Source organism: Nomascus leucogenys, chromosome 10 (assembly GCF_006542625.1).
Source record: "Nomascus leucogenys isolate Asia chromosome 10, Asia_NLE_v1, whole genome shotgun sequence".
NCBI classification, from domain to species: domain Eukaryota; kingdom Metazoa; phylum Chordata; class Mammalia; order Primates; family Hylobatidae; genus Nomascus; species Nomascus leucogenys.
Window position 1 is genome coordinate 38946910 of NC_044390.1, and position 26035 is coordinate 38972944.

The window sequence follows — 26035 nt, forward strand, 5'->3', positions numbered from 1 at the left end:
GTGTGAGACACTGTGTCCAGCCTAGTATCCATTTTTAAAATTAAAATTTAGTTTTTCAGTCACTCTAGCCACATTTCCAGTGCTCAATAGCTACATGTGGCTAGTGGCTAACATACTGGATAGTGCAGGCTTTCAAATGCCCTAGGAGGTGACCTGGCCCCACCATCCTCCTGCCTTCTTTACCTCATATTAATTTTCCTGTCTCATTTCCTGTCAGTCTCCCACAGTGGCCGCCTTGCTATTCCTGCTTCTCAACTATACCAGACAGACTCTCACCTTAGAACCCTGCTCTTGGCTATTCCTCAACCTAGAATGCTCCTGTCCCAGATACTCACATGGCTAACTTCTTTTCCTTCTTCAAGTCTTTGGATAAAATGTTATCTTCTCAATGAGGCTTACACCGACATTCTATTTAAAATCACAATTGCACCCACTCCTACCTCTTTTCCACAGGATTTGCCACCTTCTAACATAACACAGAGTTTTTGTTCTTGTTTTTGTTTCTATTTTCTTTATTTTTATGATCGTGTCTGTCTCTATCCCTTTCTCCACCAAATTTAAGCTTCACAATGGCAAGAATCTTTGTCTGTTTTATAGACTGACCTGTACCAAACACCAAGAACAGAGTCTGACTCAGTAAGTATTTGTTGAACTGAATTGAACCTGGAAGAAACAGTGTGTTGATATAACAATCATGAATGTTCTTAGAGCTAAGAGATGCTACTTCGACCATGAAATAAGAACCAGAAAGATATCTACTCCAACCTCAACCTGGTAATAATAAAGACACCTTTACTCTTCATTCGTTCTTATAAAAAAACTGGATTATAAATTTAAGGAAATCTCTCAGAAAATAGAGCAAAGTGATGAGAAGGAAAATAGGACAGTTTGATAAGAAATTTAGGTAACTAGTTCTGGAAGTCTAATATGCACATATTAGGAATTCTAGAGAGACAGAACAGAGGAAACTGAGAACAAGAAAATTTCCTAAAGGTGAAGGATGGCATCATAGAGATCCACGGAAGAAATTCTTCAGGACCCAGAGCCAGAAATATTACACTTTTACTCTGTCTTTACCTGGGGAACTTTGGTCTTAAGGGAACTAAAAGCCAAATCTGCGATCAACATTAGCAAACAGGGAAGCGGGCATGGCTGCATTCCAACCACCTCTGGCAAGAACCATTTTATCATCCTTACCTTTATTTTTCACTTGACATCCTTTCTATATAAATATATATATATACTTTTTTTTTTTTTTGAGATGGAGTCTCCCTCTGTTGCCCAGGCTGGAGTGCAGTGGCACAATCACAGCTTGCTGCAACCTCTGCCTCCCAGGATCAAGTGATTCTCATGTCTCAGCCTCTCAAGTAGCTGGGTTTAGAGGTGCCCACCACCATGCCCAGTTACTTTTTTTGTATTTTTTAGTAGAGATGGGGTTTTACCATGTTGGCCAGGGTTGGTCTTGAACTCCTCACCACAAGTGATCCACCCACCTCAGCCTCCCAAAGTGCTGGGATTACGAGCGTGAGCCACCACACCCCACCCTTTTTTACCTTTAAAAAAAAAATCAGCTGAATTGTGGGCATTTTTAACAAGCCATTTCAAATTCTTTTTGGAACCGAGATGGTGTAAGTTAATAAATAAAGCCCCACCCACTTAAAAAAAAATAAAACTCTATGCTAATTAATATTTGTTTACTAGTAGAAAATTTGGGCTGACCTAAATTTTTCTGCATAAAAATGAGGGTTGGGCTGGGTGCAGTGGCTCATTCCGTAATCCCAGCACTCAGGAGGCCAAGACAGGCAGATCACGAGGTCAGGAGTTTGAGACCAGCCTGACCAACATGGTGAAACCCCGTCTCTACTAAGAATACAGAAATTAGCCAGCCGTGGTGGCATGCACCTGTAATCCTAGCTACTCGGGAAGCTGAGGCAGGAGAATCACTTGAACCTGGGAGGTGGAACTTACAGTGAGCCAAGATCGTACCACTGCACTCCAGCCTGGGCATCACAGCGAGACTGTCTCAAAAAAAAAAAAAAAAAAAAATGAGGGTTGATGCAACCTCTCCATTAAAGCAACATACCAACAGCAGAGAAGGAAGCTCAAAACAAAGAGATAAATAAGAGAGTCACTAATAACAGATGAGAATTCAAGGGCATTAAAATAAAGCATAAAGGCAAGTTGCACTAAACTCAATATGCTGTCCTAGAACAGCAAAAGGACATTAATGGAAAAACTGGTGCAATTCGAATATGCATAGTTTAGTTAGCAGTCTTACAGCAATAGTAATTTCTTAGTTTTGACGAATATGCCATAGTTATAAAATGTTAAACACCAAGGAAAGCTGGGTGAAGGGTATATGAAAACTCTCTGTAGTATCATTCCAACTCTTCTGTAAACCTAACAATATTCCCACATAAGTTGGGAGGGGGGGAAAAAAGGTTGCCTCACGAAGACGGAGGGAGAGGATACATTTGTCAAAACTCATCCAACTTTATAATGAAACTGTATGCAAATTATACCCCACAAAGTTGATAAGGCCAAAAATAAAAAATAAAAACTAGTTGCAAAAGTATAGAAACATGATAATACCATTTACATAAGCCTCAGTAACACAGAAAACAATCATATTTATTGCTTCTACATGAATAGGAGTGATATATACCAAATTCGGGGCAGAAGTCACTTTGGAGGAAGGCGGGAGGCAGGCCCAGTAGGGCAAGGCAAGTGAGGAATTCACCTCCAGTACAAAATTTAAGGGGTTCCCAAGAAACTCAGCAATCAAGATAAATCAAGACATTTTAATGTAACAGTTTTGTAAATCAAAATTAAGGCACAAAAGGATCCATGATGAACAAAATATCAGAATTTAACCAAAGATAAGATGAGTACAGTGCCATGCCAAGCCATACTGGAGACTCAGCCAGGGAGGGGAAGACCCGAAGGAGGAGGCTTTACCTATAATGCCTTCGTTTCTAAAAATAAAGAGAGCTCTGGAGCAAAAAAGAGCAAAAGGGTGGCGTCTTCTATATTATGTTCTGTACTTTTGTGTATTTTGTTTCCTAATTTTTGTTTCCTAATAAGTGCAACAAAAAATTACGAAAACAATGCAAGGTGCTCTAAGGTTGGTAAATTATTTAAAGGGTTTTATAAAAGTCTCCTCTTACCTGAAAAGTGTGAATAGTTCTTGCCCATGCATGTTTTATGCGACAATATTTCATTAGTTTCTTAAAATCCACAGTTACTTCCAGGCCAGCCATATTATTAATGGTCAAAGATCTTCTCTTTCCAAAAGTTACATCAGTTACATCCTGTCACCAAAACAAAGAACTATTTTGCATACCTTCAAATATGTTCAAAGATATTCTATCTTTGGGTCAAACATAAAATATAAGAATTACAATTACTATTAAGAATTTCAAAAGGCTTAAAATTTGCATTTCAGCACAAACTGAATATATCTATACTTAAATATTTTAATAAACACAAACAGAAGTTTTCAGTCTTTGAAACTTATCTTCAATTTGACTCTGTGAAGAACAGTCTGTTATTTCTTATTTTGAAGTCTATACATTCATTTCTTGTATTGACTACATAAGTCTGAGTAGATTCTTTGCAGTTTACTTTTCCTCACAGCTTTCAATGAGGGTATCTACACTGTGAGAACAAATACAAGGCAACCACTTCTATAGTTTCTACATTTAAGCAGCAACAAAGGAAATGATGCTTTTTAAAATATATGTCTCATTTATGCCTTGTTTTTTGTTACTCAAGTACTTCAATTTTATTAAAAATGTTTCTTCATAAAATCTTCCAGAAAATATAAGAAGAAGCACTTCCCAACTCATTTTATGAGGCCAGTATTATTCTGATATTAAAGCCCGACAGGACATTACCAGATAACTACCCATATCCTTCATAAACATGGATGCCAAAAATCCTTAACAAAAAATCATGAAACAAGAATGTCAACTGATATCATTAGATTCTGAATCAATCCTAGGACAATAAAATAACCAAACATATCTCTAATTAGTTAAAAGATATTATCTTCTGTTTTCACTTACATTTGTTATGAAAAATATTTCTCCATTGCACAGTCGAACATTACTTTCAAAGTCATGCTTATTTTTAGCAAAATCATGAAGAGTACCAGAAAAGTCTTCACCACTGGCATCTAGATCATTATTTTGCTGACTTCCAGAGAGATTTTCAGGTAGTAAGTCTGAGAGGTATGCATTCCTGGTACAACAAATTTTATCACCAATTCCAAATACAAGTCTATTCTGATGGTCTCTGGGATAGAAAATGATAATATATAATCAAAGTTTGGGAAGTCTCCATTTCACTTGTTCAAACATTAACTCCTACTCAGACTCGTTTCAATTCTCAGAATAATTTCCATATTTTATTTACAACACTTTCATTCTCCAATGGGCAACAAGGAATCAGGCTCCCATAGCTGTCATCTGATTTATACATACTCCCTGCAACGCCTCAAACTCAATGACATTTCCCAGTCAAATTTTTGCAAGTTAGAAATTTTGGCTTAAATGCTGATGTCTCTTTCCCCTTATATTCTAAAGGTTAACACAAATTTTGATTTTTTTTCCTTTAAAATTAATCCTCTGCTCTCCAATCTCTCTTATCATTACCCTATTTGAGGTCTTACAGCACTTATACACATTTCTATTATAATAATTATGGCACTGTATCAGTACAACAGCAGCAAACTGAAGAAGTGGTGGTGATAGGCCAGCTACTGCGCTAACTACTTTAGGTACATTATTTCATTTCATTCTTACCACAGCTCAGTAAGGGAAATTCTGTGTCCATATCCACTTTTATAGACGTGGGAGAGGGAAACAACCTGGCCCATCATCACAGTTACTGGGACCCTGGGTATATGGCCTCAAGCCCATGCTTTCTGGCCTCTTGTTGGGCTACCTGACAGATTTTTGTGTAACTTCCCTCAGCAGACAGGCACTCCACCTATACCTTATACATATCTAGGATGTCTATACTTAGTGCAAAGCAGGTATTTGTCAATTCAAGAGAAATGAATTAATTTTTCCTATGTATGACCACAGTGGCTTGTCTACACTCATATTTCTCTGACAGACACTCACTAAGTTGCTCTCTGCAGGCACCCTGTTGCTAAGATTCTCAGAAACACTACACACATAATTTTTAAAATTCCCCTGAGCTCCTCATGCTCATCTTGGAGAAGCTGAAGGCTGCCAAGGTTGAAACCAAAAAAATTTCACTCCTAATTTTTCTTCTTATTCCACTCATTACTAAAATGTCAATTCCCAAGGATGTATTCATATATTGTATTTAATTGAAGAGATCATTATATTTCACAAATGGGAAAAAAACTATTTTGGGAATATATGTAAATAGGTGACAAACATCAAAGCAAAGAAAAAAACAGCAAATCGAAGGACTGTCTTTAAAAGTTTCAGTTCTCGAAGACACTCACTTGGTGAGGTGGCCTGTGTAGTGTTTGCAGCAGCAGTCGTTAATTAGATCACAGTCTTGCCTGAAACACACGAAAATGCAGGGGTCACCTTAATGGCAACTGCTACAGGTTTACTTTTGTTATCAGCAATTATGACATACTAGATTCTACAAAACGTTTCCAGGACTTTCTCCTGGAAATAGTATTTTTCTAGTTTTTATCTTTTTATTTATATATATATTTTTTTTATTGTTATACTTTAGGTTTTAGGGTACATGTGCACAATGTGCAGGTTTGTTACATATGTATCCATGTGCCATGTTGTTTTGCTGCACCCATTAACTCGTCATTTAGCATTAGGTATATCTCCTAATGCTGTCCCTCCCCCCTCCCATCTTTTTTTTTTTTTTTTCTTTTTTTTTGAGATGGTGTCTTGCTCTGTTGCCCAGGCTGGAGTGCAATGGCGTGATCTCGGCTCACTGCAACCTCCACCTCCTGGGTTCAAGTGATTCTCCTGCCTCAGCCTCCCAAGTAGCTGGGATTACAGGTGTGCACCATGATGCCTGGCTAATTTTTGTATTTTTAGTAGGCAGGGAGGTTTCACCATGTTGGCCAGGCTGGTCTCAAACTCCTGACCTCAAGTGATCTGCCTGCCTCAGCCTCCCAAAGTGCTGGGATTACAGGTGTGAGCCACTGAGCCCAGCCTGTAGTTTTTATCTTAGCATAAGCTTTTGTTCCATTCAGAGTCCCTATGAGCTTCTAAATATAATACTTGGTGGAAAGAGCTCTGTTTAAAAAGTGCCCTCTGCCATGTCTAACAAAGACATACCCCAAAATAAGAAAGAGAATTAACAGTGATGAAATATTGGAATCTCACATCCAAATAGGATCTATATTAATTAGTTATGAGACTTAAAAGCTAGATTAAAAACATTAAAATATTATAAATGCTTTACCTTCTAAATGCAATAAATTGTGATGTTTTTGCATTTTGTAAGTCATTTTCTTGCAGTAAAGTTTTAACTGCAGAATATAAACCTAAGAATTCAAGAGAAAAAAGTTAACACAGAAAATCACCAAATTATAACACAATTTCTATGAAGAAACTAATTTGGAATTCCTGCTAAGGGCCCTGGGAAAATATCTCACCAAATGGAATACAAGTTCACCATGGGAATGTCAACCTCATTCCCCACATCAGCCAGGGCAACAGGAAAGAGAATGGAAAGTAGGGTTTCAAGACAACCCACCCTCAACAGAGAGGTCAACCCCTGGCCAGGACAGTTCCCCATTTGTAATAGACTTACTGTGTATTTGCTGATGGTTTATGAACACTGAATTTAAGAAATAAACAAGAGTACAAAGTGTGTAACAGCATGACTAATGTAAAACTTCCTGTTTTAAGTCCTTGCGATCATGTTAGTAATGAGTTAGAACTTGACAATATACAGGCCTTACATGTTATATCACTTAATATGCAGGACACCCACGTGTGGTAGGTGCTGTTATATTCAGAGCTGATATTCAACTGGCACATACTTGTATAAAACATAGCAATACTTCCATATTAGCTGAAAAACAGCCACTCCCCTAACAACACAATGCTCTACTCCCCACCCCAACCATCTCTTTCCTTCTCCCCAGACCTCCCCATGATCTAGCAACTAAAAGGTTAACCCTGGCATAGTGGGGGCATCCATTCCAATGGTGCTCATGTCCTATAGCCATTGGGTAGTCTTCTGATGACATCCATATTATGAATGTGAAAACTAAGGCTCATGGAAGTACAAGCATTTTCCCATGTATGTTTCCCTAGTAGCAGATCAATCACAAGGGAATGAAAAAGCCCATGCTCTGCTCTGGGAAGAGAAACTTAGCTGCCTGCTGAGCCCTTCATTTTTCAGATGAAGGGAGGATTACTGCTAGAAAACGGACAAGACTCAGCTCACCCTCAACCAACCCCTGGCTTCCAGAGCAGGAATTTCCAAGGGTCTCCCAGCATACTGTTCTTTTTTACATGTACAGGATGGCACTGTTCCATACCTTTTTTCACTTTCTCCACATCTTGCAGATCAATATGTACAATGTATTTTATTGATTCTAAGATATACATTTTTCTCACATTTTAGCATCTCTGAAATTCTAGCCCAAATGTGAATCCTGTCTTAGGTCTTAGTACTTTGTAATAATGGGCATAATTTACTTAATAACTTATTAGTGAAAAAGTACTATATGCTTCTCCAAGGAATATTTACTCAATTTCCTTGAAGAAGAGACTAATTTTCCAGCAGAAGTTTTTAATTTAGAAAAGCACTATCAGGTAAGCTCTGCTACCAGTCTAAAATGGACAACTTTTTTTAAAAGTACATTCTCATTAATGCAAAGAATGGGTACCAGAAATAAAATCAACAATATTTTAGGTAGAATTAAGTGAAGTGGTAAAGAAAGAGATCTGTTTAACGAAGTCTCATTTTCCTCACCTGTAAATAGGACCTACTATTAACTAAGCTGTGAGAATAAACATTAGCTATTAATTATTTAACATACATTTCTAAGTCACAAAACAATATGCAGCTTATAAACCAATTTGTGTAAAACTGAAATAAATATGTTTGCATATGGATATAATAAGGTTAAAAGGATAAACACCAAGCTTTTACTATGTGCGTGACCTTCATGGGATTGCCCTGGGGTTAGAAGAGAAAGGAAAATTACCAGGGAACATTAATTCTTACTTCAAACATTCCTGTATCACTGACTTTTTTTTTAAAGAGTATAAATTGTTTATCCAAACCATTGGCCCCCACAATCTAAAGCAATCTTGCAACAGATTTAATCAGTCACTAGTAAGTATTTAGTTAGGTCTACTTGATTCTTTGTACTCTGATGTTTGAAAATGTATTTGTTCACTTTTTAATTATCTGTTTCCCACACTAGAATGAAAGCACAATAACCTCAGGGACAATTTTTTTTTTAATCTTTTCCTCTGCTTTGTCTATTGTATCTAGTATATAACAGGAGTTCAATAAGTATTTGCTGAATGAAAAATAGAAAGAAAAATATAGTTTCTACAATAAACAAACAAAAAAAAAGGACATTATAGAATACTATGTGTGATCGCCATTTATTTAAATACATTGTTGTAACATGTGAATGATCACTAACCCAAGGGAAGTGAGACTGGGGACACACACTAAGGGGAAAAGGCTGACAGATAAAGTTGTCTGCATTACTTTCACATACACAGTGAAAGTGGTTAAGTGGGAAGGATATACCTTTGAGAACAGTGGCAACTACAAAAAGTCCTCCATAATAATCATTTAAACCTTTACTAATTCAATTTTGAGAAAACCATTACACCATTTTTAAAAGGTTTGCTAGGTGAGTTTATAATGAAAATAAAGATCAATAGATAGGTTCAATCTATTTAAATAAATTCACTTGCAATAGCTAATTTAATAACATCTATTAGTCACAACAAACTGACATGTATAGAGTGTCTCATACCGATGAATGCCCTCAACCCTCATAATAGCTCCACAGGGAGTTCCACTATGGTTCCCATTTTACAGATGGTTAAGTGACATGACACAGGTCATACACATAAAGGAGACGACTTCCTGTCCCACACTCTTTCTCAACCCTGTCCTGTTGTCATCCTAACATCCATAATTAGAAGCCATGCTTTTACCTATTTTATAAAACAGAACTATTAGGAATTAAACTTGGCAACAGTTTGACAGTCACAATTTTTGTTTCAGAAACAAAATAAAACTATTTGCTTTTATTAGCATTGAGTATTTGTATTCAAAATAAATGTATTTGCTTTTCAAATAGCAAGCAAGGAAAAACTTCATTAATTAAGACTTGCTTTCTCCTAAATGAACCTGAATTATTAGGGCTTTGCTTTATTTTAAACAAAATAATCTACATCCATTTATTCACTCAACAAAATTTACTGAGCATTTATGTGTCAAGAGCTTACCTCTTTACAAAATTCTAGAGTGTTCTGCTTTTGATGAGTACTAAGTTCATTTATTTTCAATGTCTCATTTTTTTTTGCTAGCAATATTTCTCTTTACCATCAAAGAAAATTATAACTAGTCATTTAATAACTATGTTACAAAACTTAAATACTTACACTTAACCCTACATCTCATAGAAGTTTATACTTACAAGAGTGATGATTAGTTTTAGATGACTGAGAACTGGCATCCTCTTCTGGGAGCCTGACAAAAATAAATGTCTTATCTTGAATTGAGATGGGTAATGTTGGATTATCAGAAATATTTAGTTCTGCATCAAATTTTGGAAATTGGCGTCTTGAGATTCTTGAATAAAGATAACACACACACACACAAAGAACATTATCATCCAAAAATGTCTTCATATATGATCAGAGCTAATGTCCTTATAATAATTAGTATCTATTAATAGATAACAGAGAGCAAAGGTCATCCAGGTATGCATTATAAATAGTTAAATGGTTTTATAATAGAAGACAATAAAGTTATGGTACTACACGTTAGCAATCAGTCCTTAGCAAACTAGAAGGATCAGGAAAAAAAAATTATCAGAGGATTTACTAGGCACCATTCTGAACACCTGGTCTATTTATCTCTAGACCACAAAAGAACCATGCAAGGAAGGTATTATCCTTATTTCACAGGTAAACAATGTGAGGTTTAGTCAAGTATAGTGGGTTGCCCAAGGCCACAATAATAGAAAACAGGAGAATTGGGAGGCAAATAGGCCCATCTGACTCCATATCCCTTTCTATATAAATTAATTTGGACTGGTTCAGGCCTTTTCCATATGTTTACACTATATTCTTCTTCTTTCTTCTCTGTATATTCTACATATAATCCCACTTTCCCAACTGAACCAAGTATCCACATCTAGTCGCTTCTATTCCTTCCTCATCCTTCTTTCATTCTTATATTTTCCAAGACTAGCACATCATATCAGAAAACAGAGTAAGTAAAGTATGGTTATTTGGAAGAAGACTGACTCCTCGAACAGAACTAACAGCAGCCTGGTTATCAGAGGTGGTAGTACCCTGCTGTGTCTTCTTCACCCTTTCCCAAACAAAGTGGAAAGGAACAGAGAGGGAATGAGGCTGTTCTTGCTGGCAATAGCCCAGATTTAATTGGGACCTTAAGAATCATCATAGATTTCCTGTTTTGCTTCTGACCCAAGGCATGTAGCACCTTCTATCTCTAGGAGCGTTTCCCTGGTATATAGCAGGGATCCTTCATAGTCAATAAATATTTGAGGATTATGATTAAGATGAAATGATTAAAGGAGCACAGCTAGAACCAAATGATATTGAAAAAGTTACTAAAAGGAACTCCTGAGTTTCAGATAAAAGTGAGTTCTGAGAAATCTAATATGCTTTAGATTCCTCCAAGTTTCTCGGACTTTAAAATGATCTACCAAAAATGGGGTGGCCTTTAGGTAGAAGCAGAAAGATTACAGGAAAAGGATATTCTACATCCAACTCCATTAGTTTTCTTAATGTCTTAATATGAACCCATACTGTCTACCCTATTCCTGTCAATTCCTCCTCTACTCCCACAATTTTGTCCAAGGTAGACAGAGGCTTAGAGAAAGCAGGTTTTGAATATGCTAGTTCAAGCTTGTCTGGCCCACAAGCCACATGAGGCCAAGTATGGCTTTAAATGCAGTCCAACACAAATTCATAAACTTTCTTAAAACATTACGAGATTTTTTATTTTTATTTTTATTTTTTTTGAGACAGAGTCGCGCCCTATCACCCAGGTTGGAGTGCAATGGTGCAATCTCGGCTCACTGCAACTTCTGCCTCCAGGGTTCAAGTGATTCTCCTGCCTCAGCCTCCCGAGTAGCTGAGATTACAGGTGCCCACCACCATGCCGAGCTAATGTTTGTATTTTTAATAGAAATGGGGTTTCACCAGGTTGGCCAGGCTGGTCTCAAACTCCTGACCTCAGGTGATCTGCCTGCCTCATCCTCCCAAAGTGCTGGGATTACAGGCATGAGCCACCGCACCCAGCTTCTTCTTCTTCTTCTTCTTATTATTATTATTATTATTATTTTAGCTTATCAGCTATCATTAGTGTTAGTGTATTTACGTAGGGCCTAAGACAATTCTTCCAGTGTGGCCCAGGGAAGCCAAAAGACTGGAAACCCTTCTAGTTTCTGCTACATCCTACTTAGATGTTCAAGCAACAAAACATTTTGTAAAAAAGAGTAAAAACCAGATATACATTTTGGTACAATGACTAACATAGACTCAGTATTCAAAGGTCCCATTATATCTAGAGATTTTAATACAGTCACATCGATTAATGATAGTGATATGTTTTGAGAAAAGCATCATCTGGCAATGTTCATCGTTGTGTGAATAGCAAAGAGTGTACTTACACAAACCTAGATAGTACAGCCTACTATACCTCTAGGCTATATGGTACAGCCTATTGCTCCTAGGCTACAAACCTGCACAATATGCCACTGTACTGAGTGCTGTACCCAATTGTAACACAATGGTTAAGTATTTGTGTATGTAAACATATTTAAACATAGAAAAGGTACAGTAAAATTATAGTTTTATAATCTTATGGCACCACTGTCATAGATGTGGTCTGTTGTTGACCAAACATTACGTGGCGCATGACTGTATTAAAATAAATGTCATGAAATAATAATGATTGTGATTTTCATATGTATGGATTATGGAGAAATCAAATGTTTGAGCTGACAGAGGATAACTCCAAAGGCTTATGCAAAGATGAAGGGAAGAGAAGGGTTCTTTTCTATTTAAGGGAAGTAAGACGCCATGGGTGCCCCTAGGATTCATCTAGGAGTGAAATACCACACTCAATTATTTTGCCTTCAGCTTTCTCCCACAAAAATTAGGGGATATTTCTTCCCCAATTCTCCCTTGCATGTGAATGAACTTATTTCCAAATCTCCATTCCCCTTGGGCTTATTCTAGTCCTTAAGCTTAATACCATTTTAATTCATATACATACTTTTAAAATCAGGAAAGCTCATCCGTTTTTAAATTTCAGTAATAACTTATGCTGGACCAGTAATGAAAAAGATTAACTTTGCTTTTCTAACTGTAGGGCAAAAGGTTTATAGTTGAAGGATGGAAGAGTTTTGCCAAAAGGTATAGTAAATGTATTGTACTAAATCATTCTAACTCAAAAGCCATTTTTTAAATTTATAATACAACAGACAGAAAATGCAAACTCTTAGTAATATTATACCTTGTAGCATTGTCCACAATTAGCTGAGATTCTGCTCTATGGTTTGTCTTTAGCTCAATAGCACAATTTCTTGACTTAAGAGTCTCAAAAAGATCTTTCAGCAAGTTACCAGGTTCAATACTGGGTAACTGTCTAATGTCACCTAAAAAAAAAAAAGATACAGTAGCAAGACTTACTCTGAGAAAAAATACCCCTAAGATTGTTTAAAATTATTTAAGAGTTTAAAGTTAAATATTTTACAAAAAACATTTAAACAGTATAAGATATAAAAATAGTAATAACACGATAAGGTGACAAAATCTAAATTGAACATCTTTCATACCTATAACCACAGGGAAACTGGGTAGAGGCATATGTTTTAGTCAACATATTAGGGAAAAAAAACAGGCCTTAGACATTTGTAGTTAGTCCCTTTTTCAATCATGTTCAATGTCTTACTGAATGTGGAAGAATCTATAGCCTCAAATAGATAAAATAAGTGTATAAAATATAAAACAAATAAATGCATTTGATAACAGATATGTTCTAGTAATCTAATAGTGATGTTCTGCTCTATTAAAAATTTTTTTGCATGCAACAAATAAGCCCTAAATATAAGAAAAACATGTACTGGGGGAAGCAGAGAGAAGGCTTAAGCCATTAATAGAATCAACTGCTTAAAAGACATCCTCAAATACCTAAAAAAAAATAATAATTTTTATATACAACTTGATTCTCCAATTGTGACTTTATTTTTTTCTCCATTAAATCATATAGTCTACAGAGTATGACTACCCAAGAGAATCTAACTGAATCTTATCAGAACTGGAAGGACTTAAGAGGCGGGTGAGGTCTAATTTATTAGCTTAGAATCCTAAAATTACTTTTAAGTGTCTACAGTTCAAACTTTTTATTATTTCCAAATGATCCACACCCTGATTTACTCTGAATCTGTGGCACTTTTACTATTTTAATAGCCATCATTTAGGTGATTAGTAGTAGCCCTTCACAACCCTATTTCATTCACATCCCAGCCTGCTAATATCCTGGCCAAAACAAAACAACCCAAGCTGATTAGGAGAGTGGCCAGATTTAACTTCGTGTAGCTTTGGTATCAGTTCTGGTGTAAACAACTAACTAAATGGTGTAAACAACCAACTAACCACAATACTTTGAAATAAACATCAGAATTCCAACAATATTTTAACTTACCAAGGATAATAAGTTTAGAAAGTTTGGAGTGCTCACACAATAAATTTAAGACTGATTTGAAGATTCCTACAGATACCAAACTCCCTTCATCCACAACCAGAACTCTAACCGAAGAAAATTTCCATGGTTTGTTTGTGGTCATCATTGTCTGATTCCATGAATAGAAGCTATAATTGACCTACAAGCAAAGTATGGCATTTCTAAAGTCAGGTTATAAAATCTACAAAACCAAAAATTAATAGCAAGTTATTTTGAGGCAAAACTCTTAAATTGGCAGGGGTGGGTGGGAAGTAGAGAAACACAAAAGTTATAGGGTTGAATATGCAGAACAGACAGACCAAATAAATCTAAAAACAAACAAAAAAATCAGATTGTTCCAAAATCTCAACACTTCCCTCATCGTTCTTAAACACAGAAGGCTCCCTATTCTTTTCCATTCCCAAATAAACCTTCTCGTGGCCATCTGAGATATGCCACTGAAGCTCTTCCCTTCTCCCAACCATAGTACTCCATTCTGGAATAAAAGCAGTGCTTTCTCAACCTAATTATGAAAATACTTTTTCTTTCAAGTACTACAAACTTCCTCACCTCAACTTTTTAAAAACTACCACCGCACCACCCCCAACAACAAATAAACAACAAAATTCTTTATTACAAATGTAATACTATTTATTATTTTTTAAACATAGATGAGAAAAAATTGGTTGTAAAATTACAACCAGAGAACATTCAATATTTTAGTGTATATCATCCCAAAAATGTTTCTATGTCATCAGTATGAACATTTATAGGTTGATTCCTAATCTGCAAATTCAAAATCCAAAATCCTTAACTTTTTGAGCACTGGCATAACACTCAAAGGAAACACTCACTGGAGCATTTCAGATTTTCAATCTGTATTATGCACAGATTTTCTAAATGTATCATATCACATCTTCATCTAATTTTTCTACTAAAACTAGATTCAACTGTCTTTAAGTAAAGCCTGCATAGTTCCTACCCAAATGCATCAATTCCCTTCAACAAAACCCCCTATGCTCGCAGTAGCCATGTCTCACAACATTCGGAATTAGCCATTTCTTTTCTCTTATTTGATATATTCAATTTATTATCTTAGAAACGCTGACATTTTCCACTGTATTTCTAGTGCTAGCAGCTTGATACAGGCTCCATCTATCAGCACTTTGATGACTCCAATAGCTTTGCAGCCAGGTTCCCCCCCACACAATCCCGGGATGGGATTGCCCCACAAAACACAGGACATCCAGTTAAATTTGAACTTCAAATACAAAATAAATGACTTTAGTATAAGCAAGTCAATGAATTATTTGATACATATTTATACTAAAAAATTAGTCATATTTTTATCTGCTAAATCTGGCAACCCTAGTCCAAGGATGATAAATGGCACTCCAGTGCTCTTTCTGTGCTCTTGTACTCTCTCCTGAGCCTAAACATAGCTTCAGAAATATTCTCTCACTCAGCATCCCAAGCAGATATTAAGATGCTACCAACTAATCAGAGTTGAGACATTGGATCAAACTTGGTAATGATCCCTTTCGGGTGTCCCCTTCTAACTCAATCCTTCAGACTAATCAGACATGAAGGCATAGTACAAAAAAAAAATCATAAACTGATCAGAAAACTCTTCCACCGATAAGCTACACTGAACATCTCTAGGTCTCCATTCATTCATGTGATAAATAAAGGTAATAGGCAAGATATAAGTGGTTCATGGCTCTATGACTCTATATTATCTTCCTTAAAACTTCTTTCACTCTCTTGCTTAGGAACCTAAATGGCTCCCTAGGCGATCAAGTTCGAGTTTCATTGTTAGTGTGCAGCATCTGTAATAAATGAGGAAATAATGACACCATGGAAAGAACAACAAGCTGGAAAGCCAGAAATCTCCATTCAAGTCCCAGTTCTACACCTAACTGAGATCTTGGGCAAAATGTTTAACATCCCCACACTTCGACTGGCTTTTCTGTAAATGTGGAGATAACATCACTTTATCAAGGATGTAATGAGATAAGTCAAAATACTAACTTTAAAGCTCGAATTCACTGTCTAACCCAAGTTTAATTTCCACTATTCTGTCAGACACAGGCTTCATTTCAGTCAATGAAGTCACCTCAAAACCCTCCAGGCACACTATGATCATATTCTTCGATGCCTTTGCAAAGGCCTTTCCCCTAAGTCCAATGTCCTTCTCCTCACCTGAGTCTCCATGTTCCTTGGAGTCCAATTCAATGATTACCTTCTTCAGAAATCTTCCAACTACCAAGTTTCTTTATCTAAAAAATGGCAGGTCAGGGCTAGGGCTAGAGGAACCTCTCCAACACTTTACAAGCTTAAACTCCAGGATTCTTTTTTTTGTTTTTTTGAGACGGAGTCTCGCTCTGTCGCCCAGGCTGGAGAGCAGTGGCGCAATCTTGGCTCACTGCAAGCTCCGCCTCCCGGGTTCACGCCATTCTCCTGCCTCAGCCTCTCAGAGTAGCTGGGACTACAGGCGCCCACCACCACGCCCGGCTAATTTTTTTTGTATTTTTAGTAGAGACGGGGTTTCACCGTGGTCTCGATCTCCTGACCTCGTGATCCGCCCGCCTTGGCCTCCCAAAGTGCTGGGATTACAAGCGTGAGCCACCGCGCCCGGCCCAGGATTCTTAATTATAGCCAATACTATTTTTTTCAAGAACGTTAATTTATTTGAAATTCTTATTATGTGACTACTATTTGTCAGGCACTGTTCTAGGTGGAAGAAATAAAGACGTACTTCCAGATGAGCAAAGTCCTCACTTTCATCCTACAAAATATAAGCCTTTTACTTCCATTTCCAATGTTACTCAAAATGTGGTCTATGGACTGTGACATGTTTGTAACCAGCCCCCGTGAGAAACAGATATTGTACCAGGATCTAAACTAAGTATATCATTACGCCTACACTCTAGTGGGACTGATTTTTTGTTGTTGTTTTTACACAGGGTCTTACTTTGTCACCCAGGCTGGAGTGCAGTGGTCTAAACACGGCTCACTGCAGCTTCGACCTCACAGCCTCAAACAATCCTCTCACCTCAGCCTCCTGAGTAGCTAGAACTACAGGTGCATGCCACCATGCCCACCTAATTTTTTAACTTTTTGTAGAGATGGGGGTCTCACCATGTTGCCCAGGCAAGTCTCAAACTCCTGAGCTCAAGTGTTCTTCCCACCTCAGCCTCCCAAAGTGCTGGGATTACAGACAGGAACCACAACACTGGGCCCGATAGGTTTTTTTTTTTTTTTTCATAAGACTTTCTCAATGAAGGAAGCAGTGCACTGATTTACTTCTACCATTAGCTCCTTTCTCATGCAAACTGGTAACAATTTACAGACTGCTGCTTTGAAAAGCATTGATCTAAATGATTAGTTACTGCAAGACAGGGACCCAGGAAACATTCAATAAATTCCTACTGATTGCTTTAAGAAATAAGTTTGTCTTTAAGGTAAATTTTTTTGTTCGTTTGTTTTTTGAGATGGAGTCTCACTCTGTTGCCCAGGCTGGAGTGCAGTGGCGCAACCTCAGTTCACTGCAACCTCTGCCTCCTGGGTTCAAACAATTATCCTGACTCAGCCTCCCGAGTAGCTGGGACTACAGGTGCATGTCACTATGCCTGGCTAATTTTTTGTATTTTTAGTAGAGACAGGGTTCCACCATGTTAGCCAGGATGGTCTTCATCTCCTGACCTTGTGATCTGCCTGCCTCAGCCTCCCAAAAGTTCTGGGATTACAGGCGTGAGACACTGTGCCCAGCCGACAAATGTTTTATCTACAGATGAAATGTCAAAGGTTTTACCTGACACAGTGTGTAGGCATGAAGACCAGTTTTCTGTCTTAGTAAGCCAGCTGCTTTCCCTGTAGGTGCTGTGAGCAAAACTTCTATAGCCTTGCCCGCCTCTAGTTGACTTTGCTCAGTAAAGGTAATCCATTCTTCTGAAGCATTCTGGTCTTGTTCAAAATCTTCACAGGCTTTTTTTACTTCTCTTTCTTCTAACTGCTCTATATGCTTAAAAAGACGGCTAACGATTGTGGTCTTCCCACATCCACCTTTCCCACTTATGACTGTCACAGGATTGAAGCAAATCATTTCCAAAGCAGCCACCTGATCCCGATCCAGTGGAACTTCAACCTGATCCTGATCCAGCTGAACTTCACTTATTTCTGCATTAATTTCATTTTCACCATTAGTCCAAATATGGTCACCACTGTCCTGTGTGTCCACAACATCCACAGGATTTTCTAATCTTGCTTCATCAGGTTTGCTCTCATTCAATGCATCATCACTTGAATTCTCAGGTTTTGTGGTGTGAATAGAGGCAAGCACCTTTTCGACATCGACACATAAATGCCAAGGAGGTCTCTTCATCAGGTCACAAATTGAAAAGGCGATGGCTCTTTCAGCGTGGTAAAGGTCATAAGGGAAGACACAGGACTTCTCATATGTCACCACACCAATATCCTTCAAAAACTTCAGAGACTCCGAAGCAGCATGAAATGACATATGATCTGACAATCTCAAAGTTAAGTCATTCACTTCAACATATGTGTGCCCATGTTCTCTACATATCTGCTTCAGTCTGGAATACATTATTAATGCATTCTTCTCCAAATCAGTCATCAGCTGGAGAAGAGACTCACACTGACAAAATGCTATCCAACTTGCCTCACATCGCAACAGTTTCCACTCTCTGTAGGTTATCTTTAAGAAATAAAGTTCAGGTTGGTTTATAAACATCATAAGTGTTTATGAATATGTTCTTTATTAATAATTTTTTAAATCCCAGAAGACATGAACTTCAACAAAATTTACAGAAAATACCATAGAACATCACTAATTTTCCAATTGGCTGCACCGTAATTAGAGATCTATATAATTTTTAAATAAAAATTATATTTTATCACACTAATACACACAGTTTTAAAAGTGAAATAACACTATAAGGCTTATCACAAAAAATATGAATCCTTTCCTTATCCCTTCTCATGCCTTCTAAAGGTAACATCTCCAACACTGTAGTTATTTCTTCCAGAATTTACTTCCATATTTCTAAGTACTATAGATATTTTTCCTTGATTTTTAAAAGATTTTAGATATTATTATTAACTCCTTACTATGGAAAGTCTATCTCTGTGGAAGGTCATTCTATTTTATACCATTACCTCCACAGGTGTTTCTTTGGTTTCTATATTTGAAAAATGTTACAGTATACATTTTGTTCAATTTTGGTTAAATAGGTATTTATTATGCTTATGCAAAAAGGATTCACAGCTGAGTGACAGGATGTACTCTGTTACATTAAGTTTTCTGTTGAACTCAGTGTGTATCATGAAGTTAACATCTGCCTCATTTTCTTGGCTTGTGTAGTTTTCTCTGTGTCTATCAACAATTCTGCCTAAACTCTACAGAAGAGATACAGAACTCCCTTCACTATAATCTACTGAGCACATCATCTACCGGCTCCATTTTTTCTTAATGGAGACATCACTCCTGAGCCCTCCATACCTTTTATGGGCTGAACTGTGTCCCCCCAAAATTCATATGTTGATGTCCTAACCCCCAATATCCTCAGAATGTGACTATATTTGGAGACAGGGTTTTAAAGAGGTAATTAAGGTTAAATGGGACCATTCACCTCATTGATGAGGTCCTCAGGATGGGCCCTACTCTAATATGGCTGGTATTCTTATAAGAAGAAGAGATTAGGACACAGACTGGCAAAGAAGGAAGGGCCACGTGAAGAAATAATGAGAGATAATGACCATCTACAAGCCAAGGAGAGAAGCCTTGGAAGAAATCAACCCTGTCCACACCTTGATCTCAGACCTGTAGCCTCCAGAACTGTAAGACAAAAAATTTCTGTTGTTTAAGCCTTCCAGTCAGCAGTACTTGTTCTGGCAGCCCCAGCAAACTAATACAATACTTGCATAGTGGTTTACATGCTGAATGGTGGGACCTCAGGCCTCCTTTTCTCATGAGTCCCAGAATGCTGCAACCAGGCTTAAACTCTCCACGTATGATTCTTCTCTGAGAAGAGTGATTGGACAGGAGAAAACACTTCCAGATCCGGACATGAGGGGAGGGGGGAATGTTCCCTAATGAAAAACCTGAGTCACCACCAGATAATCTCTGCCTTATCCTCACCTGGTATCCCCAAGCTTGGATGCTCTCAGTTGAATGGCATCAGGCAAGAGAAACCTCTGTCCTCTTGCTAGGTGGGAAGCAGTAATCACTTAATGCCCACAATGGGGAGGGAATCTGGGACTTCAACAGCTCCTTAAACAGGGGTTCACTTAATCCAGAAGGCAGAAAATACAGAAGCTGATATGTAATGCTTTAATTTTTTCTTCTTCTTTTTTTTTTTTTTAGAGGAGGTAGAAGACCAGGTGCAGTAGCTCATGCCTGCAATCCCAGCACTCTGGGAGGCCAAGGTGGGCAGATCACTTGAGGACAGGAGTTCAAGACCAGCCTGGCCAACATGGTGAAACCCTGTCCCTACTAAAAATACAAAAATTAGCTGGGTGTGGTGGCACATGCCTGTAATCCCAGCTATTCAGGAGCTGAGGCAGGAGAATCGCTTGAACCCGGGAGGTGGAGACTGCAGTGAGCAGAGATCACACCATTGCACTCCAGCCTGGGTGGAAAAAAAAAAAGAAAAGAAAAGGGGAGGTAGAGAGAAAGGGATAGTGGCAGGGAGGGAAGAAAGCTGGCCCTAGGATCTTGATAGACATAGCCTCAAACTCACTCGACCACAAAGAAAAATGCAAAGTCTGTGCTTCACCAGGAAGATGGTGAGCCTAGCAAGAGTGAGAGTAAAGGCCTGATCGCATCTCCATTCTACACTGGTAAGGTCTCAATAAATGTTTACTCAATTATATTAGCCTAACACAATGTGTATTGTTAATAATAAAATGTTCTATAATTTATTCTTGAAATGTGAACAGGCTCTAAAGACCTCTAAAAGAACTAAAAAAACGATCTTCCCTTCTTAATATGTCTATAAAGAACATCAGATTTTACAGGGTTTTTTTAAACAAAAAGGTAAACCATTATTATCTGCCTTTTACATATCATTGCTCTTCCACTCTTCTCCACTGAATAAATATATATAATAATTTCATGTTCCAGAATCTCACCTTTAAAAGCATACTGAATTTATAGACATTTTATGTAAGGGAAAAATTCCTTATTCCAGTGTTTCTCAAACTCAGCATCTGCAAACATTCTTGAGGTTCCAAGAATTTTCTCAGAGTTTCTCAATTGTATTTTTCTTTGCAAAACCACCTTATAACCAAGAACTACCAAGATTAAGTACCACATTTGGTTTCCAATACCACTGGAGCCTCAGTGTGCCCCTTTACTACTCATAATCTCTAATAAAAAGAACAGAAGTGGATTCATTTGTAAACGATGTTAGTGTACAAAATAAAAATCAAATGACATCATGATATACCACATGAATAATGAAAATTGTCAATAGTTCAAACTGGAAGTGGGAAATTGAGTTGCACAGCAGAATGGACTTGCCGAATTTGTAAGAGCTTTTGACCTCAATGAGATCTATATTCAAGTTGCAAATGACAATTTAGTTACAGGACATTTGTCACATTAAATTACATAACTAAATTAATACCGATAATCTGAATGTCATCAATTTTTTTCATTTACAAATTTATGCAACTTTATAAGTTGCATAACAACTTATAAAATGTTCTTATGCTATAGTTTCTTATGCTATGGCCATAAGAAGTTTATGTACAGTTGCAACATTTGAATAAAAATAAATCAATACTGGGGTTCACACAAATTTTTTTCCTTTGAAAGAGAAAGCAAAATTGCCAAATCTGAAACCATGCCTTAAACAAGATTACTATATGCTGAGCAAATGTTTTACTTACTTTACTAAATCCAAGTTTCCACGGATGTGTACCTAAAATCTCTTCTATCTCTTTCAACATCTCTTTAGAACCTGACCCTATGATCCATTTAAAGTGTCGAGGCAGAAGAACTGGAAGGAATTCCATTATTTTCGGAAACTGCAAAGCTATCATTACATTTCTAAATGGAACTAGAAGATATCAGAAAGGAACAAAGGAAAACATAAATGAACCCAAAGAATGACTGATTTGAAGTACTTTCTCATTTTGCACAACCAATTCAAGAAACCCAAGTCAAAGACAGATTAGTACATTTGCCTTAACCAGTAAGAAAATTTTGATCATATTATGACAATTGCTTTTGTACTGAGACGGTTTTCATTGTGTTTAACACCAAAATTTATGTTCTTTAAACGCTTAAATGATTTCTTAGCCTTTTGTTTCCTACTGTCTGCACTATAACAGAACAAAAATTCTGACTCAATTATATAAAGATAAAATTTAAAGCTAAGGATACGAAACAAATAATTTACATAGTAACCTTTATAATCATTTTCTATAATCACAATCTTTTGTCATTGAAGTCATTCATTGATGTACCATCAAATTTATTTGATACATTAGGAAATGAAATATTCCATATATATGAATGCCCAGATAACAAATCATATTAAAAATTATTTGAAACCATTTTGGACTGAAGTATTTCCTAAATGTATTATTCATATCCTTGTTGTTCTTCTCTACCTCTTTAAACAGAATAATTTACAACTGATTTTTTTTTTTTTTTTTTTAACTGAGACAGTGTCTCACTCTGTCACCTAGGCTGGAGTACGGTGGTGCAATCATGGCTCACTGCAGCCTCCATTTCCTGGGCTCAAGTGATCCTCCTGCCTCAGCCTCCCAAGTAGCTGGGACTACAGGTATGTGTCACCACACCTGGCTAATTTTTTTAAAATTTTTTGTAGAGAAAAGGTCTCACTACATTGCTCAGGCTAGTCTCGATCTCCTGCGCTCAAGTGATCCTCCTGCCTCAGCCTCCCCAAGTGGGATTACAGACGTGAGCAGCTACCACACCTGGCCAGCAACTGAATTTTTTTTCATTAATGATTCAAGGTAATCTCTGTGAGTACAAAAGTTAGAAAGAGAGATAAAAATCACAATTTTAGAGGTGGAAAGAAAACAGAAAGATTTTAAAGATCAGCTCATATAATCCCTTCATGTTACAGATGAGAAACCGGAAATGTCAATGGCATACTCCAAAAGCAACATAAACACATTTTTCACCAAATAGATTTTTAAAAAGAATACTATGCTAGTGGTAACATTTTAAACACTGTAGATAACTATTAAGTATGTCAATTACACTGAAACTTGATGATAAAAATCACACTTACTTGTGTTTTCCAGACGAAGACTCATCTCATTGTCTGGGAACAACTCTTCCTGACCATTCTGTGCTGGCTGCTTTTGATCTTTCCTTCCAGTTTCCTTGTGGAAAGTTCTTAGTGTTTCCCTAAGATTTTCAAAGTTTAGGTTTTCATAGTTTGATACCTCCTTTACCCATGTTAAAAATTTATCAACAACATCACTGGAGACCTCACACTCTTTAAGAAAGAGAGCACAGATATGTTTTTGATTTGGTGGTGACATATCAGATTGCAAAAAGTAAGATGGAGATCCTTGAACTTGATATTGATAGCTCCTTGATCCCACCACAGGCTTTACTTGTACCTTCACTCTCCACCAAGCACCTGTTATCGGAAAACGTCCAAACACTGTAAATGTCTCTTGTGTGTTTTCATCATGAATTGAAGCTAAAAAAAAAACAAACAAACAAAAACCCACAAAAGTTAACTCTGGAGATTATTTAGAAATCGTTTCCTCAAAGTTTTATCAAACTTACCACTATCTTTAATCTCCCTACAGCACTCTCTAAAGATGTCTGTTAGGGTGCCTGTAACACTGCATTCTGCCTACCTCTTTTTCTGTCTCCCGCTACTACACTGTAAATACTAAAACAGGACACTGTTTCGTTTGTCTTTGTATTCCAAAACGCAAGCACAGTACATAGCAGGTGTCTGCTGTTCCTCTTCTAAAATCAGTACCCTCTCTGCTACTCTGACTTCAGCCAATACTGGCCTTCACGCAGTTTCTTTAAAATGCCATGGCCCTTCACTCAGGTTATTCCATTTGCCTTAACTGATCTCCCCTTTACTGTTTACTACATTTACTACAGACTTCAGCTTAACTATCACTTACTTAGAAAAGTCTTCCCTGAATCTCATGTATAAAACGTCTCAAAACACTATTTAGCATTCCTTCTAAGCATTTAGTAACATTATAGTTACTTCTGTGATTAAAGAATGTTTGTTTAATACACTAGAGGGTAAGCTTCATTAAGACTGCAACCTCGTTATTTTATTTCTCTAGGTTTTCCCAGCACCAAACATGCTAGCCAGTTGATGATACTTTAGAATGAATGACTAAGCCCTCCACAAATACTTGAAACTTTTCTGCCTAAATCTGCGCTGTCCACCTACATGTGGCTATTTAAATTAAAATGTAATAAAACTTAAAATTTCTCTCCTCAGTTACACTAGCTGCATTTCAAGTTCTAAACAGCTACATATGGCTAGTGGCTATTATACCAGACAGTGCAGATATAAAACACCGCCATCATCATGGAAAGTTCTACTGAACAGCACTGGTGGGCACATTAAAATATTTTAAGTCTCAGTCACAAAGTACACATAACAGGTATAACTTACAGCACAGCAAACTACCTTATAGCGCAGGAAACTACTTATACAAGGTTTACCCGAACCATAAGGTTACTAACACCAGTTAATAATCATCTGTGCACTGAGGTGTTCCTTGTGTTTTGTTTTTCTTTTTCTTTTCTTTCCTTTTTTTTTTTTTTTTTTTTTTTTTTGAGATGGAGTTTCGTTCTTGTTGCCCAGGCCGGAGTGCAATGGTGCGATCTCAGCTCACCGCAACCTCTACCTCCTGGGTTCAAGCAATTCTCCTGCCTCAGCCTCCCACGTAGCTGGGATTACAGGTGTGCGACATCACGCCCGGCTAATTTTGTAGTTTTGTTGTTGTTGTCGTTTTTAGTAGAGACAGGTTTCATCATGTTGGTCAGGCTGGTCTCGAACTCCTAACCTCAAGTGATCCATCTGCCTCGGCCTCCCAAAGTGCGTGAGCCACCGCGCCCAGCCTGTTTTGTTTTTCCAAGTATTTGCCTCCAGGCAATATTGGATAATAGTTACAAGTTCTCATTCTATAGAACTTGAGGATAAGTGGTCAGAAAGAAAAATAAAAGTTCCGATTCTCGGTGGAAATAGAGACTCAACATCCACTGTTTCCTCAAGTGTAAAACTACCTGGAAGGACGAATATTAAAATGAGAATAATTTAAAAAAAAAAACAAAAAAAAGGGCAACCCGCCCGGGTCCCCTTCCACATTGTGGAAGCTTTGTTCTTTCGCTCTTTGCAATAAATCTTGCTGCTGCTCAAAAAAAAAAAAAAAAAAAAAAAAATAGTATGTGTCCAGTTAAAGTCACTGCTATTATCATAGTTACAATTTTACCCTTAGTAGGATGAAGCAGCTAGACCACTGAGAAGCTAAATCTGTTAGCACGACTGGGTGTCTTGCTCAGGCCAAAGCCAGAATGGGAAGCGCTACGTTGGACCCTCCAACCCCATCCCCCCGGCAGGGGGCTTCCTCACCGCGGAGGCACCTGGGGAGGCTGCCAGCCTTTACGCCCCCACTGCAGAGCTCCTCAGCGTCGACGAACACGGAGTCTTCATCCTCCTCCACGTCGTCGTTTAGGTAGTCGTCGTCCTCCTCCACCAGATCCCTGGGTGGGAGCAGAGGTCCCTGAAGTTGGCGCAGGTACCGACTCGACCTGGCCATGCTTCTCCTGAACTCAACCCAAACAACTCGGGAAAAGCCTGGATAACTGCGTGGTCATGACCAGCCAATCAGTTCCACGACTGTAAGACCATCAACTTCCGGGAACGGCCTGGCGGCCGCCAGCGTACGTAAAGCCTGGGCTGCAGCGAAGCTCCGCCCCAAGTTTCCAGGAATTGCCGAGGGGAGGGCATGTGGAAGGGGCGGGGCCAGGAGGGCTAAGGGGCGGGGAAGGGAGAGCGAGGGGCGGGGAGATGGGCGGGGCTTCCGCTCCTTTCGGAGCCTGGAGCCGCGTGGTGAGGAT

General features: G+C 37.8%; 1 protein-coding gene across 1 annotated transcript in view; it reads right to left on the reverse strand.

Moving 5' to 3' along the window:
* HELB (DNA helicase B) overlaps positions 1-25786 on the reverse strand; it is a 35861-nt gene extending 10075 nt beyond the window's left edge. Inside the window, exons 1-11 of the mRNA XM_003259698.4 lie at positions 25548-25786; positions 23214-23633; positions 21838-22007; positions 17738-18640; positions 13906-14083; positions 12715-12856; positions 9638-9792; positions 6418-6499; positions 5483-5542; positions 4068-4296; positions 3168-3311 (exon numbers count right to left, since the gene is read on the reverse strand). Coding sequence (XP_003259746.2) covers positions 3168-3311; positions 4068-4296; positions 5483-5542; positions 6418-6499; positions 9638-9792; positions 12715-12856; positions 13906-14083; positions 17738-18640; positions 21838-22007; positions 23214-23633; positions 25548-25734 — 2670 coding nt within the window. The 5' untranslated portion in view covers positions 25735-25786. The remainder of the gene's footprint in view (positions 1-3167; positions 3312-4067; positions 4297-5482; positions 5543-6417; positions 6500-9637; positions 9793-12714; positions 12857-13905; positions 14084-17737; positions 18641-21837; positions 22008-23213; positions 23634-25547) is intronic.
* Between the last annotated feature and the right edge of the window lie 249 nt (positions 25787-26035).